We start from the raw sequence: 23,445 nt of genomic DNA, 5'->3' as shown, positions 1-23,445 counted from the left end.
GGACAGCTCTGCAAGAGCTGTGGCTGACACAAGGCCAGTCCAGCAGCTGCAAGTGGAGGAGTGGGGAATCAAACCCCGTTCTTCCAGATAAGAGAGCTCTGGCTGACCCAAGGCCATTCCAACAGCTGCAAGTGGAGGAGTGGGGAATCAAACCCGGTTCTCCAGATAAGAGAGCTCTGGCTGACCCAAGGCCATTCCAACAGCTGCAAGTGGAGGAGTGGGGAATCAAACCCCGTTCTCCCAGATAAGAGAGCTCTGGCTTACCCAAGGCCATTCCAGCAGGTGCAAGTGGAGGAGTGGGGAATCAAACCCGGTTCTCCCAGATAAGAGAGCTCTGGCTGACCCAAGGCCATTCCAGCAGCTGCAAGTGGAGGAGTGGGGAATCAAACCCCGTTCTCCCAGATAAGAGAGCTCTGGCTGACCCAAGGCCATTCCAGCAGCTGCAAGTGGAGGAGTGGGGAATCAAACCCCGTTCTCCCAGATAAGAGAGCTATGGCTGACCCAAGGCCATTCCAGCAGCTGCAAGTAGAGGAGTGGGGAATCAAACCCGGTTCTCCCAAGTAAGAGAGCTACGACTGACCCAAGGCCATTCCAGCAGCTGCAAATGGAGAAGTGGGGAATCAAGTGGGAGAAGTGGGGCTGAGAGAGCTCTCCCAGAAGCTGCTTTTTCAAGGACAGCTCTGCGAGAGCTGTGGCTGACCCAAGGCCATTCCCACAGCTGCAAGTGGAGGAGTGGGGAATCAGACTCCGTTCTCCCAGATAAGAGTCTGCGCAATTAACCACCACACCAAACTACTAGAAATAAAGTGCACCATTGTATCATCCAGAAAGCATCCCCCCTCCGCCAGTCCGTGGAAAAATTGTCTTTCACAAAACTGGTCACGGTTGCCAAAAAGGTTGGGGACCGCTGTTACATCGTTTCGGTGGCTCTTGAAGCCTCCATCGCCTCGTCAGCCAGCTTGGAAATAGCATTTCTTTCTTTAAAACACTTCTTCAAGCCAAGCCGATTGGCAGCTTGGAGAATGTATTTAAAGATGCTTTCTTTCCACCTTTCCCCCCTCCTCTTATTTGCCTGTCTGCCTTCCTTTGTGGCTCTGAAATGTCTTGACGTTCATGTCCTGCGGCTCTCAAACATCTGACGTTTACTCAATGTGGCTCTTATGTTAAGCAACCTCCCTTCCCCCCTCCCTCCCTCCCTCCCTCCCTCCCTTCCTTCCTTCTTCCTTCCTTCCTTCCTTTCTTCCTTCCTTCCTCCCTCCCTCCCTCCCTCCCTTCCTTCCTTCCTTCCTTCCCTCCCTCCTTCCTTCCCTCCCTCCCTCCCTCAAGCATCTGACATTCATGTCTTTGCTTAAATTCCCCTTGCTTAACAGTGCCCCCGTGGCGCAGAGTGATAAAGTAGCAGTACTGCAGCACTGTGATCTGAACTCTCTGCTCATGACCTGAGTTCGATTCCAGCGGAAGCTGGTTCAGGTAGAAGGCCCAAGGTTGACTCAGCCTTCCATCCTTCTGAGGTCGGTCAAATGAGTCCCCAGCTTGCTGGGGGGGAAAGTGTAAAAGACTGGGGAAGGCAAGGGCAAACCACCCCGTCAAAAGTCTGCCGTGAAAACGTTGTGAAAGCGACGTCACCCCAGAGTCGGAAACGACTGGTGCTTGCACAGGGGACCTTTCCTTTCCTTTCTAATGGCAGACTAGAATGATGTTTATAACGTATAGATTGATGTTGATGAGTAAATTAGGTGGACTACAACTAGGATATACATGTCCTTTTGTGATTCACCTAGATTTACAGAAACACCCATTGGCAGAGGACTTTGTTACCTTTTATGGCTCTCCAGACCAAATGGCCAAGCCACACCGGTTTACCATGTGATCAGTCTGCAGACTTAATCAACCAACGGCTTGTATTTCAGCCCACAATACCCGATGCCCTCGTCTGATGAAGCGTGCTTAGAGAGCACACGAAAGCTGACGTTCTGAATAAAACTCGGTTGGTCTTAAAGGTGCCACCTGACTCCTGCTTTGTTCAACTGCTTCAGACCAACCGCTTGGATCTATCTGAATTTACTGAGTTCAAGAGAGGCATGTTTAAAAAAAAAAAAAAAAACCTTTACAGCAGTTCCAGCCGATGTGCAAACAAAAGAAGAGCACCGTCACCCAAAATTCTTTCTCCTAGCCTTGAGCTTTCCCCCACTCCGAAGAAGTCCCCTCCTTTCTTCCCCCCCCCTACCCAGTTCACACCATCCCTTCATAGCTACAATTTTAATGGAGGAAGGTTATCTCGGGGCCTCCTGGAGGTGTCCCAACACCCTGCCACTTTCTAGCCTTGAATCTTGGTGGAGAATTCACAGCCAAAACAAAGGCGGCTCTCGGGTGCCAGCGAAGAATGAAAATAATCAAGTCCTTCCAAAGTCCCCGTGTTCTTTACCCGGTGAGGGCCATGGAAGCTAAAAAGACCACCGGATTGGCATGCGTCTATCACCTTGTGTCGCTGGTGTAATCACAGATCCTAGCAGAGGGGGCTTTCGTGGGGTCAGACCGTGCCTGTTCTGCGTCTGGAGCTCCCGTCGATTCCGAAAACTCAATTTTCGGGCTTGCGGGAAGCCGTGTGCCTGAGAATTGTCTTTTTAAAATCGCTGGGCGCGCTTCTGATATGACCTTCTGCGAGAACCGACCTTATGCGACACCTTGAAAACGAACAATTTATAGAAACCAAAGACGCGGGGGGGGGGGGAGGTAGGGATATTTGTGAGATGGTTGCCAGTTTCCAGGTGGGGCCTGGAGATCTCCCAGAAATCAGTTTTCCTGCAGAAAACGGCTGGTTCGGAAGGTAGATTCTGTGGCACGACAGGGATGCCAATCTCCAGGGGGGAGCTGAGGATCCCCCAGAATTATAGCTCATCTCCAGACTAGTGATCAGTTCAGCAGAGAAAATGAATGCTTTGGAGCAGGGGGCGGCCACGCAGAATAAGCATCAGATGTTTGAGAGCAGCGAGACATGAACGTCAGATGTCTGAGAAAAGGAAGGAAGGAAGGAAGGAAGGAAGGAAGAAAGAAAGAAAGAAAGAAAGAAAGAAAGAAAGAAAGAAAGAAAGAAAGAAAGAAAGAAAGAAAGAAAGAAAGAAAGAAAGAAAGAAAGAAAGAAAGAAAGAAAGAAAGAAGAATAGATGGGTGGATGGGCTAGCTCAGGGGTGGCCAAACTTGCTTAACATAAGATGTTTGAGAGCAGCAAGACATGAATGTCAAATGTAGGTAGGAAGGAAGGAAGGAAGGAAGGAAGGAAGGAAGGAAGGAAGGAAGGAAGGAAGGAAGGAAGGAAGGAAGGGAGGAGAATAGATGGGTGGATGGGCTAGTTCAGGGTGGCCAAGCTTGCGTAACATAACATGAGAGGCCAAGACATGAGCATTGGATGTGTGAGAGCAGCAAGACATGAACGTCAGATGTTTGAGAGCCACAAAGAAAGGAGGGAGGAAATAGATAGAGGAGGGAGGGAGAGGCGGAAAGAAAGCAACTTTAGCTGCCTTCTCCAAGCCGCTGGCTGGTTCGGCGTGGAGAAGTGATTTAAAGAGACCAATGCCTTCTCCAAGCTGGCCAATGATGGGGTGGGGGCTTCAAGAGCAGTGCAACATGTGCGAAAGAGCCCCATGTGGCTCCTGAGCCACAGTTTGGCCCCCCCTGCTTTGGAGGATGGCCTTGTCTCCCACAGAGGCCGCTGTCCTCCCAGGCTCCACCCCCAAATCTCCGGGAGTTTCCCAATCTTGAGTTGGCAACCACCCACCCCCAGAGGCAGGAGGAGGTATTAGGGTTGCCAATCCCCAGGTGGGGGCAGGGGATCCCTCGGTTTGGAGGCCCTCTCCCTGCTTCAGGGTCGTCAGAACGCGGGGGGGGGGGGGGAATGTCTGCTGGGAACGCGATTATTCCCTATGGAGATTTATTCTCATAGGAAATAATGGAGAATTGATCCGCGGGTATCAGAGGCTCTGGGGGGGCTGTCTTTTGAGATAGAGGCACCAAATTTTCAGCATAGCATCCAGTGCCTTTCTTCAAAACACCCTCCAAGTTTCGAAAGGATTGGACCAGGGGGTCCAATTCTATGAGTCCCAAAGTTCCTCAGATATTACTTGAATTGGACTTGGCAACCCTATTTCTAGATCAAATCAACTCTACTCCAGCCTAGGGTTGCCAATCCCCAGGTGGGGGCAGGGGATCCCCCGGTTTGGAGGTCCTCCCCCCGCTTCAGGGTCACCAGAAAGCGTGGGGGGAAATGTCTGCTGGGAACTCTATTATTCCCTATGGAGACTTATTCCCATAGGAAACAATGGAGAATTGATCCACGGGTATCTGGGGCTCTGGGGGGGCTGTCTTTTGAGATAGAGGCACCAAATTTTCAGCTTAGCATCCAGTGCCTTTCCTCAAAACACCCTCCAAGTTTTGAAATGATTGGACCAGGGGGTCCAATTCTATGAGTCCCAAAGTTCCTCAGATATTACTTGAATTGGAATTGAATAGTCCAATTCAAGTAACGGAGAATTGATCCACGGGTATCTGGGGCTCTGTGGGGGGGCTGCCTTTTGAGGCAGAGGCACCAAATTTTCACTACAGCATCCAGTTCCTCTCCCCAAAATACCCCCCCCCCACACACACACACACAAGTTACCATCACTTCACATGATCTGGACACTATACTTCTGTTGATACAGCCCAAAATTGCATTCGGGCTGTATCAACAGAAGTATAGTCTCCAGGAAAGGATGGTCCCCCTTTAAGCCAAAAGTCTTGAGAAAGGCAGTGGAATGTCGCCACACCGGCTTCATGTGGACTGGCTTCTATTGAATAGACTTTTCTTCTCACGCATCAGTGCCACGTTGGAAGACTGCTTTGTGAGATATTTGCTTGAAGGATTCTGTAAAGGTCTTCACGGCACCTTTAAGAAATGCCAGCGTGAGCAAGCCTCGCAAGAGTCTTTCTATGGACTCCTTTGTGTGCTCCTTGTCCCTGAGAGCGCAATCGGATTTATGAGTCCTTATTGCGGATGTTCGTGATGAATTGTGGACTTTTAAAATACCTTTTTTTGCGATAAATTTTCAGGCTAAGTAGTCAGCAGTATTCCCCAGCGTTTCTTTTTGGTATGAATCTTTACTCAGCAGACTTCTCTCTCTCTCTAGGGTTGCCAAGTCCAATTCAAGAAATATCTGGGGACTTTGGGGGTGGAGCCAGGAGAAACTGGGGGTGGGGGCAAGAGCGAGGTTGTGTGACAAGCATAATTGAACTCCAAAGGGAGTTCTGGCCATCACACTGAAAGGGACCGCGCTCCTTTTCAATGCCTTCCCTCCACTGGAAATAATGAAGGATAGGGACCCTTCTTTGGGGGCTCATAGAATTGGATCCCCTGGTCCGATCTTTTTGAAACTTGGAGGGTGCTTTGATGAGAGGCACTGGTTGCCATGCTGAAAATATGGTGCTTCTACCTAAAAAAAAAAAAAAAGCCCCCCGCCCAGAGCCTCAGATACCCACGGATCAATTCTCCATTATGCCCTATGGGGATCGGTCTCCATAGGGAATAATGGAGTGCCCAGCAGACATTTCCCTCCCCTGCTTTCTGACGACCCTGAAGTGGGAAGAAGAAGAAGGTATTGGATTTATATCCCGCCCTCCACTCCGAAGAGTCTCAGAGCAGCTCACAATCTCCTTTCCCTTCCTCCCCCACAACAGACACCCTGTGAGGTGGGTGGGGCTGGAGAGGGCTCTCACAGCAGTTGCCCTTTCAAGGACAGAGAGCGGCTCACAATCTCCTTTCCCTTCCTCCTTCACAACAGACACCCTGTGAGGTGGGTGGGGCCGGAGAGGGCTCTCACAGCAGCTGCCCTTTCAAGGACAACCTCTGCCAGAGCTCTGGCTGACCCAAGGCCATCCCAGCAGGTGCAAGTGGAGGAGTGGGGAATCAAACCCGGTTCTCCCAGATAAGAGTCCGCACACTTAACCACTACACCAAACTGGCTCTCCAACACCCCCTCTGTCCCCACCTGGGGATTGGGCAAACCAGAAACCGCAGTGTACTGATTAGTAAAAATAGAAATGAACTACTGTGTTGCTTATATTCTGCAAAACTATTGCTCCACAAATTCATTGGTACTGTCCAAGTCTACCAATGAAAGGATTTCGACGGTGGACTTTGGTACCGTCACAACCATTGAAATTGGATTTGTCTCTCGGGCTGTGCTGTCTATGGAAATCTATAAGGATTTTGGTTTGTGGGATGCAAATGCGCATATATGAATAGGATATCAGAAGAATTTGTGGAGCAATTTTTGGCAGAGTATAAGCAACGCAGTGGTTCGTTTCTATTGTTACCCACCTGGGGATTGACAACTCTCTCTCTCTCTCTCACACACACACACACACACACAGGAAATTGCAGAACCGAGGGGACTCAAATGCATCAGGAAGTCTGCTTATCTTCATCTCGCAATGCTTTTGGACAGCTGCATTAGAAAGGGCACAGCCCGTGCTTCTGGAACACTTTGTAGACCTGCAATCCCCCCCCCCCCGACTCTCTAGTCATACCTTCAATTGTCCCTTGATTGATTAGAGTTCAACCCCACCTTCCAGGTGTGCTGAAGGGTGTGCTAGCGGCTGCCACCGTTGAAGGGTTCCTGGCTCAGTGGCCACCCCCGGCTTCCTTTCCCTTCTCCTCTCCCTCCTTAACCAACCGGCGGGTGTGGGTGACTCAGCGGGGGAGGACACGGGTGCTGGGGAGAGGAACCAGCCCGGGGAGAGCTGGACTGGTCCAACAAGACTGGGGAGGCCTTGAAAACCCCACTGGAGCTTCCAGGCAGCTTTTTGGAGAGGCGGGAGAGCCACAAGAGGCTCCTCCCTGTGTGGAAAGCAATAATTAGGATCCTACCCCGACAGGAACTTGGATTCCATCATTGAGTGTCTGGTCAGGTGCTGTTGCTGACAGACCGAGAGGGCTTTGAATCAGACAATTTGGGGGAAGAGGAGGCCCCGGGCGTCTGCGGAGCTTGCCTGCATCTGGAAAAGTGGCCTCAGGTGAGTAGGAAATATACCTGGCTAGTGAAAGGAAAGGTCCCCTGTGCGAGCACCAGTCGTTTCCGACTCTGGGGTGACATTGCTTTCACAGGGTTTTCATGGCAGACTTTTTATGGGGTGGTTTCCCCCCCGGCAATCTGGGTCCTCATTTGACCGAAGGATGGAAGGCTGAGTCAACCTGAGCCAGTGACCTGAACCCAGCTTCTGCCGGGATCGAACTCAGGTCGTGAGCAGAGAGTTCAGACTGCAGTACTGCAGCTTTATCACTCTGCGCCACGGACTCTTTTAAAAGGTAAAGGTAGTCCCCCGTACACCCCAGTCATTTCTGACTCTGGGGTGACGTCGCTTTCACGTTTTCATGGCAAACGTTTTACGGGGTGGTTTGCCCTTGCCTTCCCCAGTCCTCTACGCTTCCCCCCCCCCGCAAGCTGGGCACTCATCTGACCAACCTTGGAAGGATGGACGGCTGAGTCAACCTCGAGCAGGCTACCTGAAAACCCAGCTTCCACCAGGGATCGAACTCAGATCGTCAGCAGAGCTTAGGACTGCAGGAGTGCAGCTTTAACACTCTGCGGCACCGGGCTCTTACCTGGCTATTAGTGAATGGCCCTGCTAATAACGCTTAGCGGAGAACGAAGTTGGGAGTCCGGCGCCACCTTTAAGACCAAGGAAGTTTAATTCGGGGTAGAAGCTTCCGTGTGCAATGCACACTTCTTCAGACACACATTGGAAGCCTCTACCCAGAATTAAACATTGTTCTTAAAGTGGTTCTTAGAGGCATTTTTTTCTTACACGCCCAGGAAAATGCAATTTTTCTTCGGGTCAGTTTGGCCAGGGATCTTGAAGGGTTGTTTTGGGTTTTGTTTGCCATTTTCTGGGCACGGAGGAGGGTTTGTGTAGTTGTGAAGTTCCTGCAGTGTGCGGGGAGTGACCCTGGAGGTCCCTTCCAACTCTATGATTCTATGTCCCTGGAGGTCCCTTCCAACTCTCAATGACCCTGGAGGTCCCTTCCAACCCTGGAGGTCCCTTCCAACTCTCGATGGCCCTGGAAGTCCCTTCCAACTCTCGATGGCCCTGGAGGTCCCTTCCAACTCTCGATGGCCCTGGAGGTCCCTTCCAACTCTCGATGACCCTGGAGGTCCCTTCCAACTCTAGATGACCCTGGAGGTCCCTTCCAACTCTCGATGACCCTGGAGGTCCCTTCCAACTCTCGATGACCCTGGAGGTCCCTTCCAACTCTCGATGGCCCTGGAGGTCCCTTCCAACTCTCGATGGCCCTGGAGGTCCCTTCCAACTCTCGATGACCCTGGAGGTCCCTTCCAACTCTCGATGACGCTGGAGGTCCCTTCCAACTCTAGATGACCCTGGAGGTCCCTTCCAACTCTTGATGGCCCTGGAGGTCCCTTCCAACTCTCGATGACCCTGGAGGTCCCTTGATGGCCCTGGAGGACCCTTCCAACTCTCAATGACCCTGGAGGTCCCTTCCAACTCTAGATGACCCTGGAGGTCCCTTCCAACTCGAGGATTCTATGAAAAGCGCCCCTGGACTCAAACTGTCTTCTCTTGCTTCATTCCAACACGGCTACCCACCATAAAGCTTATTGGTGTCTGCTATGTTGAAGCTGGCCTGGCCAACTCTAGGTTGGGAAATTCCTGGAGATTGGGGGGGGGTGTAGTTTGGGGAGGGATTGAAAACTCAGAGGGAGCACAAAACCAGTGAGAATACCTTCCAAAGCATCCATTGTCTTCAAAGGAACTGATCTCCAGAGAGATCTCCTGGTTGCAGCTGGAGGTTGGTTAACTTAGTTCTTCTTGGCTTTGATAAGAAAATATCAGGAGGGGGGCGCCAAGTATGGGAAGGGCATTGATTTGTATGTTCAGAGCCTGAGCCCATGTGTGTTTACTCAGGAGTAAGCAATAGGGTTGCCAATCCCCGGTTTGGAGGCCCTCCCCCCACTTCAGGGTCATCAGAAAGCGGAGGGAGGGGAGGAAAATGTCTGCTGGGAACTCTGTTATTCCCTATGGAGACTTATTCCCATAGAAAAAAATAGACAATTGATCCGTGGGTATCTGAGGCTCTGGCAGGGCTGTTTTTTGAGGTAGAGGCACCAAATGTTCAACATAGCATCCAGTGTCTCTCCCCAAAATGCCCCCCAAGTTTCAAAAGGATTGGACCAGGGGGTCCAATTCTGTGAGCACCAGAAGAAGGTGCCCCTATCCTTCATTATTTCCTATGGAACATAAGAGAAGCCATGTTGGATCAGGCCAGTGGCCCATCCGGTCCAACACTCTGTGTCACATAAGAACATAAGAGAAGCTATGTTGGATCAGGCCAATGGCCCCTCCAGTCCAACACTCTGTGTCACATAAGAACATAAGAGAAGCCCTGTTGGATCAGGCCAGTGGCCCCTCCAGTCCAACACTCTGTGTCACAGAAGAACATAAGAGAAGCCATGTTGGATCAGGCCAGTGGCCCATCCAGTCCAACACTCTGTGTCACAGAAGAACATAAGAGAAGCCATGTTGGATCAGGCCAGTGGCCCATCCAGTCCAACACTCTGTGTCACAGAAGAACATAAGAGAAGCCATGTTGGATCAGGCCAGTGGCCCCTCCAGTCCAACACTCTGTGTCACATAAGAACATAAGAGAAGCCCTGTTGGATCAGGCCAGTGGCCCATCCAGTCCAACACTCTGTGTCACAGAAGAACATAAGAGAAGCCATGTTGGATCAGGCCAATGGCCCATCCAGTCCAACACTCTGTGTCCCACACTGACCAAACCTCAGGGGCCATCAGGAGGTCCAGCAGCAGTGCCAGAACTCAAGAAGCCCTCCCACTGTTGCCCCCCCCAGCACCAAGAATACAGAGCATCACTGCCCCAGACATAAGAACATAAGAGGAGCCATGTTGGATGAGGCCAGAGGCCCATCCAGTGCAACACTCTGTGTCCCACACTGGCCAGAACCCAGGCACCATCAGGAGATCCACCAGTGGGGCCAGAACTCCAGAAACCCTCCTTTTCTTGCCCCCCATGCAGCAAGAATACAGAACATTGCTGCCCCAAATATAAGAACACAAGAGAAGCCATGTTGGATCAGGCCCATGACCCATCCAGTCCATGACTCTTGTGCCACATGGTGGCCAAACCACAGGAGGTCCACCAGCAGAGCTGGAACTCCAGAAGCCCTCCCACTGTGGTCCCCCAGGCACCAAGAACACAGAGCATCGCTGCCCCAGACAGACTGTCCCATCCATACTTTGTGGCTAATAGCCACTCATGGACCTCTGCTCCATATAAGAAGATAAGAGAAGCCATGATGGATCAGGCCAGTGGCCCATTTAGTCCAACACTCTGTGTCACACAGTGGCCAAAACCGAGGGGCCATCAGGAGGCCCACCAGTGGGGCCAGAAATCCTCCCCCCCACCCAGGCACCAAAAAGACAGAGCATCCTTGCCCCAGACAGTGTGTTCCATCTATCCCTTGTGGCTAATAGTCACCGATGGACCTCTGCTTCATGTTTACCAAGAGAGTGACCAGAATGCAAGCTGGAGCTTAAAGATATGGCTTTTACGCAACTGATAATAGCCCAGAAAATCATATCAAGGGCCCCAGAAACCAGCCTCTTCCGCTAACGCCGAGCTCCATACACTGACGCTGTCTCTGCTGGTCTAAACCAGCTAGTTCTTGCGGGTTGCAATAAGCTTTGGGAAGTGGTTACATGGTTTCGACGTAGGCCTGTGGCGCAGTGTGGCAAAACTGCAGCACTGCAGTCCGCGCTCTCTGCTCACGGCCTGAGTCCGATCCCGGCGGAAGCTGGGTTCAGGTCGCTGGCTTCAGGTTGACTCAGCCTTCCATCCTTCCGAGGTCAGTCAAATGAGCACGCAGCTTGCTGGGGGGGAAGTGGAGATGACTGGGGAAAGCAAGGGCAAACCACCTCGTAAAAACCCCTCGAGAAGCCCGTGCCACCCTTTCTCCACTTCTGATGTGATTTTGGGCAATGAGTGGCAATGGGGGGAAAGGGGAGATGACTGGGGAAGGCGATGGGAAACCACCCCGTAAAAACTCTGCCGTGGAAACGCTGTGATGCGACGTCACCCCAGAGGCGTAAACGACTGGTGCTTGCACAGGGGACTACCTTGAGCATATGAACATATGGAGCTGCCTTCTACTGAATCAGACCCTCAGTCCATCAAAGTCAGTCTTGTCTACTCAGACTGGCAGCGGCTCTCCAGGGTCCTAAGCTAAGGTTTTTCATGCCTACTTGCCTGGACTCTTTTTAGTTGGAGATGCCGGGGATTGAACCTGGGACCTTCTGCTTCCCAAGCAGATGCTCTAGCACTGAGCCACCGTCCTTCCCCTGCTCTCCAGGGTCTCAAGCTGAGGTTTTTCATGCTTACTCACCTGGACTCTTTTTCATTGGAGATGCTCTACCACTGAGCCACCATCCCTCCCCGACCTTGACCTTTTTAAAATGCTTTGTGGGGAGGTGAACTAGGGACCTCAGGAGCAGAGATCCGCTGACCAACGTTTTGACTGCATGTAGCACTGCATTGCGCAGGCAGCCCCGTGGCGGAGAGCGGTCAAGCTGCAGCACTGCCCTCCGAGCCCTCTGCTCATGACCTGAGTCCGATCCCGGCGGAAGCTGGGTTCAGGCCGCCGGCTCAAGGTTGACTCCGCCTTCCATCCTACCGCGGAGCGACATGATTCCCCAACTACAACTAAGTTACCACGTGAGGGGTGGGCTTTCCACCCTGGGGGAGGCTGGAGGGGGCTTCAAGCAGCAGCCGGGCAGAACGTCTGTTGAGGACAATCCCTGTACTTGCTACGGTGATGCTGTGTCCTTTTGGGGTGGTTCTAAGCAGGCCTTGAATCCAGCAGGAGCTCACAGGAGCCCAGCTCCTGAACCTTTCTGAGGGTTCCCCCTCTTCCTCCCCACCTACCTTGTCCATTAAACAGCAGGTGCAGCTGCATAACAATCCCTGGATTAGGAGAGGGGGCAGCCAACCAACCACCGGGGGCTTTGCCACACCCCCAGAAGCCCTCATTAACCCCTCGAGAAGCCCACGCCACCAGCCAGTTTGGTGTAGTGGTTAAGTATGCGGAATCTTATCTGGGAGAACTGGGTTTGATTCCCCACACCTCCACTTGCACCTGCTGGCATGGCCTTGGGTCAGCCATAGCTCTGGCAGAGGTTGTCCTTGAAAGGGCAGCTGCTGTGAGAGCCCTCTCCAGCCCCACCCACCTCACAGAGTGATTGTTGTGGGGGAGGAAGGTAAAGGAGATTGTGAGCCGCTCTGAGACTCTTCGGAGTGGAGGGCGGGATATAAATCCAATATCTTCATCTACCTCACAGGGTGTCTGTTGGGGGGGAGGAAGGTAAAGGAGATTGTGAGCCGCTCTGAGACTCTTCGGAGTGGAGGGCAGGATATAAATCCAATATCCTCTTCTTCTTCTTTCTCCACTTCTGATGTGATTTTGGGCAACGAGTGGCTTGCTGGCCTTTTGACTGCGGGGGGCGGGACCAAGGAGAGCCCCAGGTGAGCGAGGCCTGCTTGAGTAGCCCAAGGAGGCCTCGCTCACCCGGCACTCTCCTTTCTTGAGGCAGGTTGCTTTTGGCTGGGGGGGGGCGGAGGCATATGCTAACAAGTTATGCTAATGAGTTCCGCCACCTATTTTTCGACAAAACGACCCCTGGTCCTAACTACTTCCTGGTTCTGTTTCCCAGGTGACCCAGAGGACGCAGAAAGATGCACTGGCTCCTTGCCCTCTCTCTCTTGGCCTCCTGGGTGCAGGTCGGAGGCGTTTCCGCAGGCCTGAAAGCTCAAGTGAATCAGAAGGGCCTAGAATATGGTAGGTCTCCTGGGGCCGTCTTTGCGCAGTTCAGGGCCCTTGGTTTGTACCCCGGACCTTGGTTCAGCTGAAACGTATTCTGGGGATCCCCGCTCTAAAGGGACCCATGGACATAGCGCTGAAGCTGCCTTCTACTGAAGCAGACCCCTTGCTCCACCAAGGTCAGCTTCGTCTGCTTCAGGGGCGGCCAAACTTGCTTAATATAAGAGCCACAGAGAATAAACGTCGGATGTCTGAGAGCCACGAGACACGACTGTCAGACGTCTGAGAGCCACAGGATATGAACATCAGATGACGGAGAGACGTAAAACACAGGAAGGAAGGAAGGAAGGAAGGAAGGAAGGAAGGAAGGGAGGAAGGGAGGAAGGGAGGAAGATGGGGAGGGAGGAAACTCGATGTTAGAAGCTGGTCTCAAACTGGGAGAGAGGAAGGAAGATGGGGAGGGAGGGAGGGAGGAAGGAAGGAAGGAAGGAAGGAAGGAAGGAAGGAAGGAAGGAAGGAAGGAAGGAAGGAAGGAAGGAAATAGATGGAGAGGTAGAAAGAAAGCAGCTTTAAATGCATTTCCCAAGCTGCCAGCTGGCTTGGCTTGGAGAAGTGATTTAAAGAGACAGATGCCTTCTCCAAGCCGGGCAGTGGGAGCTTCAAGAGCCACGCAATATGTATGAAAGAGCCACACGTGGCTCGTGAGCCATACTTTGGCCACCCCTGGTCTACTTGGACTAGCCCAGGGGCAGCCAAACTTGCTTAATCTGAGAGCCGCATAGAATAAACGTCAGATGTTTGAGAGCTGCATGGAAGGCAGGCAGGCAAATCGATGGGGGAGGAAGAGGTGGAAAGAAAGCAACTTTAACTTTAAACGCATTCTCCAAGCTGACGGCCAACGGGGTGGTGGGGGCTTTGAGAGCCGCACGATAAAGAGCCACAGTTTGGCTACCCCTGGACTAGCAACAGCTCTCCAGGGTCTCAGTCAGAGAAAGGTCTTTCCCATCTCCTACTGCCTGGTTCTTTTTAACTGGAGATGGTGGCGACTGCGCCTGGGACCTTCTGCATGCCAAGCAGAGGCTCTTCCATGAATGTACAAATCTGCTCTCTATTGACCCAGGCCCCTGGTCCATTGGAGTCAGTCTTGCCTACTCAGACTGGCAGCTGCTCTCCAGGGTCTCAGACGGAAGAGGTCTTTCGTATCACCTAACTGTGGCTCGGGAGTTTCACACATATTGTGTGGCTCTTGAAGCCCCCACTGCCCGCTTGGAGAAAGTATTTATAGTTAAAGTTGCTTTCTTACCACCTCTTCCTCCCTCCCCCATCCAGTTGCATTCCTTCCAGCTTTCTTTCCACCTTTCCTTCCTTGCAGCTTTCAAATAACCAGGGCTTTTTTTTGTAGCAGAAACCCCTTTGCCTATTAAGCCGCACACCCCTGATGTAGCCAATCCTTATTACAGTAGCCCCTGTAATAAGAGCCCTGTAAGCTCTTGCGGCTCTCAAACATCTGACATTTGTTCTATGTTGCTCTTATGTTAATCAAGTTTGGCCACCGCTGGCCTAGTCCCTTTGTAGTGGAGTTGCCAAGGATCGAACCTGGGACCTTTTGCATGAACATATATATGAATATATGAAGCTGCTTTATACTGAATCAGTCTCTCAGTCCATCAAAGTCAGTCCCCAGGGGAACTGATCTCTGTCGTCTGGAGATCAGCTGCGATTCTGGGAGAGCTTCAAGACCCACCAGCAGGCTGTGCAACCACAATAGAGAATCACAGCCGAGAGTGAACATACGAACATCTGAAGCTGCCTTCTACTGAATCAGACCCCCCTCGGTCCATCAAAGTCAGTCTTGTCTACTCAGACTGGCAGCGGCTCTCCAGGGTCTCAAGCTGAGGTTTTTCACACCTATTTGCCTGGACCCTTTTGAGTTGGAGATGCCGGGGATTGGACCTGGGACCTTCTGCTTACCAAGCAGATGCTCTACCACTGAGCCACCGTCCCTCCCCTGCTCTCCAGGGTCTCAAGCTGAGGTTTTTCACGCCTACTTGCCTGGACCCTTTTGAGTTGGAGATGCCGGGGATTGAACCTGGGACCTTCTGCTTACCAAGCAGATGCTCAACCACTGAGCCACCATCCCTCCCCTAAAGTCACTGGTGAACATATGAACATATGGAGCTGCCTTATACTGAATCAGACCCTCTGTCCATCAAAGTCAGTCTTGTCTACTCAGACTGGCAGCGGCTCTCCAGGGTCTCCAGCTGAGGTTTTTCACGCCTACTTGCCTGGACCCTTTTTAGGTGGAGATACCAGGGACTGAACCTGAGACCTTCTGCTTACCAAGCAGATGCTCTACCAGTGAGCCACTGTCTCTCCCCTGCTCTCCAGGGTCTCAAGCTGAGGTTTTTCATGCCTTTGTGCCTGGACCCTTTTTAGTTGGAGATGCCGGGGATTGAACCTGGGACCTTCTGCTTCCCAAGCAGATGCTCTACCACTGAGCCACTGTCCCTCGCCTTTTTTATGAACATCTGAAGCTGCCTTATACTGAACCAGACCCTTGGTCCATTGAGGTCCGTATTGTCTACTCAGACTGCCAGCCGCTGTCCAAGGCAGAGATCCTTCACATCACCTATCGCCTGATCCTTTTTAACTGGAGGGGCAGGGGATTGAACCTGGGACCTTCTGCGTGCCAAGCAGAGGCTCTTCTATTGAGCCACAGTCCCTCCCCACAACTCCCCAGGGTCTCAGGTGGAGATCTTTCACATCACCTACCTACTCCCTGGTCCTTTCAACTGGAGATGCTGGGGATTGAACCTGGGACCTTCTGCGTGCCAAGCAGAGGCTCTTCCACTGAGCCACGGCTCCTCCTTCTGGCTCTCCAGGATCTCAGGCTGAGGTCTTTCCCATCACCTCCCGCCTGGTCCTTTTAATTGGAGATGGTGGGGATTGAACCTGGGACCTTCTGCATGCCAAGTAGATGATCTGCCATGGAACCACAGCTTCTCTGCTCTTCAGGGTTTTAGGCTGAGGTCTTTCACATCACCTCCTACCAGGTCCATTTAGATAGAGATGCTGGGGATTGAACCTGGGACCTTCTGCGCGGCAAGCAGAGGGTCTGCCATTGAGCTATGGCCTTTCCCTGGCAAGAGAGGAATGGATGGATGAGAGTGGGTTTGGGGTGGGAAGAGCAACCCCTCTGTCCCTTGCGCTTCAGGGGAAGCTGGCCCCGGTTCCTGCACCCTTCCGGGTACCTCACCATTTAGTTTCTGCCCTTGTTCCCTCTTCCCAGGAAATCAGTTTGGGATGAGGATGGCGGCCTCCATGCTGAAAAAGAATCCCATCCCGGATATTCACGGGTCCCACAACATGCCCCTTCTGGGGGACGTTCAGTACTCTGTAACAAGGTAAGCGTGAGCCTGTCTCCGTCCCCTTCCGCAGCTCGCACTGATGAGTTTTCCCATGTGGGACTCCCCAGTCCCCCAAATCCCACTGCGTCCTCTCACTCCTCCCGGGAATCACCTCCTTCCACTCTGCCCCTTCCAGGCAAACACAGGAAGACGCCTTCTACTGAATCAAACTATCAGTACGGCATGGCCAGTATTGTCTACTGAGCCAGGGGTGTCAAACTCATTTGCTATGAGGGCCGGATCTGACATCAATGAGACCTTTTGGGGCCGGTCCACATTGAGCCACACCGTGTGCTTATTTAAGATTAGATAGCAGAGATATCAGGGGTGGAATTCTAGCCGGAGCTCCTTTGCATATTAGGCCACACTTCCCTGATGTAGCCAATCCTCCGAGAGCGTACAAAAAAGAGCCTTGTAAGGAGGATTGGCTACATCAGGGGTGTGTGGCTGTTATGTAGGACAGGGATGGCCAACGGTAGCTCTCCAGATTTTTTTTTTGCCTGCAACTCCCATCAGCCCCAGCCATTGGCCATGCTGGCTGGGGCTGATGGGAGTTGTAGGCAAAAAAAACATCTGGAGAGCTACCGTTGGCCACCCCTGGTGTAGGAGAATCCATGTTGCTACCAATGGTGTTCCTGCCTGGCTCATTGGAGCCTGAAGAACTGGGCTTGGGAACAAGGAGCAGTAGGACCCAGATCCCTTCTGCCCTGCTCCAATCACAGGCCCCCCGGCTGGTTTGAATGACCCAATAGCGTGCTAGCGTGAGAACTCAGGGTTGTAACTAGTTGGCCCAGTACGCCCCGTTCCTCAGTTTTGTTAGTGCAGCCACCTACCTTGCTGTACTCAATAAAGAGCTTGTTAGCGCTACCACCTCGCCTCTTCAATGCCTAAGAACCCACTATATTATATTGGCCTAATTTGCAAAGGAGCTCCTGTTAGAATTCCATCCCTGAGAGATACAAACTTTGTAAAGGACACGGGCAAACACAATCTCAGCCCCACCTACCTCACAGGGTGTCTGTTGTGGGGAGGGGGAGGGAAGGAGGTTGTAAAGGGGAATGGATAAGCATATGGAACAAAGATCCATCAGTGGCTATTACCCACTGCTTATTGTTGGAACTCTCTGTCTGGGGCAGTGATGCTCTGTGCTCTTGGTGCTTGGGGAGGGGCCCAGTGGGAGGGCTTCTAGCCCCACTGGTGGACCTCTTGATGGCACTTGGGGGGGGGGGGTTGGCCACTGTGTGACACAGAGTGTTCGACTGGATGGGCCATTGGCCTGATCCAACATGGCTTCTCTTATGTTAGCCAGTTTGGTGTAGTGGTTAAGTGTACGGACTCTTATCCAGCGGAGTTTGATTCCCCACTCCTCCACTTGCACCTGCTGGCATGGCCTTGGGTCAGCCATAGCTCTGGCAGAGGTTGTCCTTGAAAGGGCAGCTGCTGTGAGAGCCCTCTCAGCCCCACCCACCTCACAGGGTGTCTGTTGTGGGGGAGGAAGGTAAAGGAGATTGTGAGCCGCTCTGAGACTCTTCGGAGTGGAGGGCGGGATATAAATCCAATATCTTCATCTTCCTCACAGGGTGTCTGTTGTGGGGGAGGAAGGGAAAGGAGATTGTGAGCCGCTCTGAGACTCTTCGGAGTGGAGGGTGGGATATAAATCCAATATCTTCATCTACCTCACAGGGTGTCTGTTGTGGGGGAGGAAGGGAAAGGAGATTGTGAGCCGCTCTGAGACTCTTCGGAGTGGAGGGTGGGATATAAATCCAATATCTTCATCTACCTCACAGGGTGTCTGTTGTGGGGGAGGAAGGGAAAGGAGATTGTGAGCCGCTCTGAGACTCTTCGGAGTGGAGGGTGGGATATAAATCCAATATCTTCATCTACCTCACAGGGTGTCTGTTGTGGGGGAGGAAGGGAAAGGAGATTGTGAGCCGCTCTGAGACTCTTCGGAGTGGAGGGTGGGATATAAATCCAATATCTTCATCTACCTCACAGGGTGTCTGTTGTGGGGGAGGAAGGGAAAGGAGATTGTGAGCCGCTCTGAGAATCTTCGGAGTGGAGGGTGGGATATAAATCCAATATCTTCATCTACCTCACAGGGTGTCTGTTGTGGGGGAGGAAGGGAAAGGAGATTGTGAGCCGCTCTGAGACTGAGTGGAGGGTGGAATATAAAAACAATGTCTTCTTCTTCTTATGTTCTTATGCTCTGAGAGTCCTTCGGGTACTGAAGGATGGGGTATAAATCCATCCTCATCCTCCTTCTTTCTGAGGAGGGCGGGGTTTGGGGAAGGTAGGATCAGAACCAGTGGGTTCAAATTAAATCAAAAGAGTTTCTGGCTCAACTTGAGAAAGAACTTCCTGACCCTTAGAGCAGTTCCTCAGCGGAACAGGCTTCCTCCTTGGGAGGTGGTGGGCTCTCCTTCCTTGGAGGTTTTTAAGCAGAGGCTGGATGGCCATCTGACAGCAATGAGGATCCTGTGAATTGAGGGGGAGGTGTTTGTGAGTTTCCTGCCTTATGCAGGGGGTTGGACTAGATGACCCAGGAGGTCTCTTCCAACTCTATGATTCCATGAACTTCCTGACTATTAGAGCAGTTTCTCAGCAGAACAGGCTTCCTCCTTGGGAGGTGGTGGGCTCTCCTTCCTTGGAGGTTTTTCAAAAGAGGCTGGATGGCCATCTGATAGCAATGAAGATCCTGTGAATTGAGGGGGAGGTGTTTGTGAGTTTCCTGCCTTATGCAGGGGGTTGGACTAGATGACCCAGGAGGTCCCTTCCTACTCTATAATTCTATGAATTTCCTGACTGTTAGAGCAGTTCATCAGTGGAACAGTCTTCCTTCTCGGGAGGTGGTGGGCTCTCCTTCCTTGGAGGTTTTTCAACAGAGGCTAGATGGCCTTTGGACAGCAATGAGGATCCTGTGAATTTAGGGGGAGGGGTTTGTGAGTTTCCTGCCTTGTGCATGGGGTTGGACTAGATGACCCTGGAGGTCTCTTCCAACTCTAGGATTCTATGAAGGGAAAGACTGCAAAGTTGTACAGTGCCATAGATTCCAATGCCAGTGAAGCCCTCAAAAGCCATCCTCCCCAGCCTCTGTTTCTCCTATGCTTTCGTGTTCTTAATAAAGGGTTTCAATAAATAAAGGAGATAATCCCATGGGAGTCATAGGAGAGTGGGGATTTGCGGCTGCCTCTCCAACGGCTCTCTCCCACTGGTCTTTTGAGTTAGATGTAGGGTTGCCAATCCCCAGGTGGGGGCAGGGGATCCCCCGGATTGAAGGCCTTTCCCTCCCCCCCCCCTCGCTTCAGGGTCATTAGAAAGCGGATTGGCAGAGGGGTGGGGGGAGGGAAATGTCTGCTGAAAACTCTGTTATTCCCTATGGCAGGGGTGGGGAACCTCCATCCCGAGGGCCTTATGCGGCCCTCGAGGTCACTTGGTGTGGCCCTTGGGGATTGCTGGACCAACCAAGCCACGTGGCAGCCTCCCTGGGGCCTGGCTGGCCGGCCAGAATTGCAGCGGGGTCTGGAAAAGTTACTGTCCCCGTTCAGTTTGCACTTGAGCCATCTAACTAGGGTTGCCAAGTCCAGTTCAAGAAATCTCTGTCTCCTGGCTCCACCCCCAAAGTCTCCAGAGATTTCTTGAACTGGACTTGGCAACCCTAGTTAGATGGCTCTGAGCCCATCTCTTGGCCCCCTTTAGCAAGCCGTTTGGTTGGGATCTGAAAAGGCCCTCCAAAGTGGACTGACCTTTGTGCGTCTTGTGGTGCTTCTTCTCAGGCTGCAGGTGGACAAGCTTCAACTGGACGATTCCACCGTCGGCTTCTCCAAGGGGCTGGGCGTGAACGTGACCATCCGAAACGGCTACGTCTTGCTCAGGGGCAACTGGAAGCTGAAAACTTTGTTTGGGTAAGAACTAGGGGTGACAAATCCAATTCAAAAATTTCTGGGGACTTTGGGGGTGGAGCCAGGAGCAAGGGTGTGACAAGCCTAATTGAACTTCAAGGGAGTTCTGGCCGTCACATTGGAAGGGACTGCACACCTTTTAATAAAGGTTAGGGGCACCTTTTGGGGCTCATAGAATTGGAATTAGGGAGGGATGGTGGCTCAGTGGTAGAGCATCTGCTTGGTAAGCAGGAGGTCCCAGGTTCAATCCCCGGCATCTCCAACTAAAAAGGGTCCAGGCAAGTAGGCGTGAAATACCTCAGCTTGAGACCCCGGAGAGCAGGGGAGAAGAAGATGATGAAGAAGAAGATATTGGATTTATATCCCGCCCTCCACTCCGAAGAGTCTCAGAGCAGCTCACAATCTCCTTTACCTTCCTCCCCCACAACAAACACCCTGTGAGGTGGGTGGGGCTGGAGAGGGCTCTCACAGCAGCTGCCCTTTCAAGGACAACCTCTGCCAGAGCTATGGCTGACCCAAGGCCATCTCAGCAGGTGCAAGTGGAGGAGTGGGGAATCAAACCCGGTTCTCCCAGATAAGAGTCTGCACACTTAACCACTACACCAAACTGGCTCTCCAATGGGAGGGATGGTGGCTCAGTGGTAGAGCATCTGCTTGGTAAGCAGAAGGTCCCAGGTTCAATCTCCGGCATCTCCAACGAAAAAGGGTCCAGGCAAGTAGGCATGAAATACTTCAGCTTGAGACCCTGGAAAATTGCTGCCAGTCTGAGTAGACAATACTGACTTTGATGGACCGAGGGTCTGATTCAGTATAAGGCAACTTCATATATTCATAATTGACCCCCTAGTCCAATCATTTTGAAACTTAGGGGGGTATTTTGGAGAGTGGCTCTAGATGCTATACTGAAAATTTGGTGCCTCTATCTCAAAGAACAGCCCCCCCAGAGCCCCCGATACCCGCAGATCAATTCCCCATTATTCTCTATGGGAATCGTTCTCCATAGGGAACAATTGCCCAGTAGACATTTCCCTCTCCCGCTTTCTGACGACCTTAAAGTGGGGGGGAGGGCCTCCAAACCTGGGGATTGGCAACCCTCTCTCTCTCTCATACACACACACACACACACACTTACTGGGTCTGGTTCCTCCACAAGGACATCTGAAAAGAACAGGGGCTACGCTGCTCTCTCTCTCTCACACACACACACACACTTAGTTGCCCTGAAATGAAAGCAAAACAAACCGAGGGACTGTATTGCTGACCCTTCCCATGAAGTACTTCCTGCTCAACTTTAAAGGCACAGAGACACACAGGCCGTTTTCCCACTGAGCTTACGTCGGAGCGACGTCCCTCTTCACGATTTCCCACCAACTGCTCCGAGGCTGCTCCGAGGAACCAGGAAGTTGCCGACCTTTTGCATCGCAAATGGAAACCGCTAAAAACCAGTTTACATCTGCGCCGCAAAAGCCGCGGCTCTTCCTGGTTGTGCGCAGCAGTTGGTGGGAAATCCGCGCAGACGCTGCGCGGTGAAGAGGGACGTCGCTCCGGAGTAAGGTCAGTGGGAAAACGGCCACAGACATTTTGAAATTGACCTGTTTGCAGGTTTCTAAAGCTGCCCAAGACCTTTAGCTGCATAATGGCTGTGGGGGTGGGGCTTTCCCCGCCAGCCAGCTGGCAGGGGGAAGCCTGTAAAACCGGGGGGATCCCCCGCTGGGACCTGGGGATTGGCAAGCCTAGCCTGTGAACAGCTTGTAACCCATGGCCTCTTTTCCCTCACAGACGTGACGGAGGCACTGTTGACATCCATGTTCACCAGTTGTCCCTCTCTGCTCTCCTTGGACTCGGCAAGGAGCTCACGGGACGACCGAAGGTGTGGGCTGCCCGCTGCCGAGCTGCCACTGGGGGCATCCTCTTGAAATTCCACGGGGGAAACAGGTAGGCAAGCCTGGTTTTTCTGCCGGGCTTCCTTCACGTGGCACTAGTCAGAGGGACAGGAGAACATCCTGAACAAGGGAGGCGTCCAGTAGCACCTTTAAGACCAACCCAGATTCGTTCAGAATAACAAAGTAGGAGTCGAGTGCACCTTTAAGACCAACCCAGTATGATTCAGAATAACGAAGTAGGCGTCGAGTGCACCTTTAAGACCAGTTTGATTCAGAATAACAAAGTAGGCGTCGAGTGCACCTTTAAGACCAAGCCAGTTTGATTCAGTATAACAAAGCAGGAGTCAAGTGCACCTTTAAGACCAACCCAGTTTGATTCAGAATAACGAAGTAGGCGTCGAGTGCACCTTTAAGACCAGTTTGATTCAGAATAGCAAAGTAGGCATCGAGTGCACCTTTAAGACCAACCCAGTTTTATTCAGAATAACAAAGGAGGAGTCGAGTGTACCTTTAAGACCAACCCAGTTTGATTCAGAATAACAAAGTAGGCATCGAGTGCACCTTTAAGACCAACCCAGTTTGATTCAGAATAACAAAGGAGGAGTCGAGTGTACCTTTAAGACCAACCCAGTTTGATTCAGAATAACAAAGTAGGTGTCGAGGGCACCTTTAAGACCAACCCAGTTTGATTCAGAATAACAAAGTAGGCGTCAAGGGCACCTTTAAGACCAACCCAGTTTGATTCAAAATAACAAAGGAGGAGTTGAGTGCACCTTTAAGACCAACCCAGTTTGATTCAGAATAACAACGTAGGCGTCAAGTTCACCTTTAAGACCAACCAAGTTTTATTCAGAACGTAAGCTTTTGTGTGCTTTACTCTGCAATGTATTTTCCAACAGTATCACATCCTCACGGAGGCCTATATAAGGGATATTGGCTGTTTATCTCATTACGTATACTAAACCCAGGACTTTTTTTGTAGCAGGAACTCCTTTGCCTATTAGGCCACACAGCCTTGATGTAGCCAGTCTTCCTGGAGCTTACAGTAGGCCCTGCACAAAGAGCCTTGTAAGCTTTCGGAGGATTGGCTACATCAGGGGGGCGTGGCCTCATATGCAAAGGAGTGCCTGCTTGCAAAGAGAGTCCTGACTAAACCCATCTTCCGCTATATTTTAATGTATTCTTCTTTTTCTAACGGCAAACTAGAATGGTGTTTATAATGTATGTTACATGTCACAAAGTAAATTAGGTGGGCAGCAAAACCCCTGGGAAAGACATTTTCTCGATTTAATCCAGCCTTGCAAGTAACATAGCAATCAAGACGTCATCTATTGCCTCCATCTCCCATTCTGACAGGTTGTTGTTTCATTGGTTT

General features: G+C 51.8%; 1 protein-coding gene across 1 annotated transcript in view; it reads left to right on the top strand.

Moving 5' to 3' along the window:
• Positions 1-12,796: 12,796 nt before the first annotated feature.
• The window catches only part of LOC132590670 (bactericidal permeability-increasing protein-like), a 35,347-nt gene continuing 24,698 nt past the window's right edge, over positions 12,797-23,445 (top strand). Inside the window, exons 1-4 of the mRNA XM_060263639.1 lie at positions 12,797-12,899; positions 16,171-16,285; positions 20,062-20,190; positions 21,967-22,122. Coding sequence (XP_060119622.1) covers positions 12,797-12,899; positions 16,171-16,285; positions 20,062-20,190; positions 21,967-22,122 — 503 coding nt within the window. The remainder of the gene's footprint in view (positions 12,900-16,170; positions 16,286-20,061; positions 20,191-21,966; positions 22,123-23,445) is intronic.

Source organism: Heteronotia binoei, chromosome 2 (genome assembly GCF_032191835.1).
Source record: "Heteronotia binoei isolate CCM8104 ecotype False Entrance Well chromosome 2, APGP_CSIRO_Hbin_v1, whole genome shotgun sequence".
Classification (NCBI taxonomy): Eukaryota; Metazoa; Chordata; class Lepidosauria; order Squamata; family Gekkonidae; genus Heteronotia; species Heteronotia binoei.
Note: the sequence above shows the minus strand (reverse complement) of the source record. Positions and strands in the feature narration are given on the sequence as shown.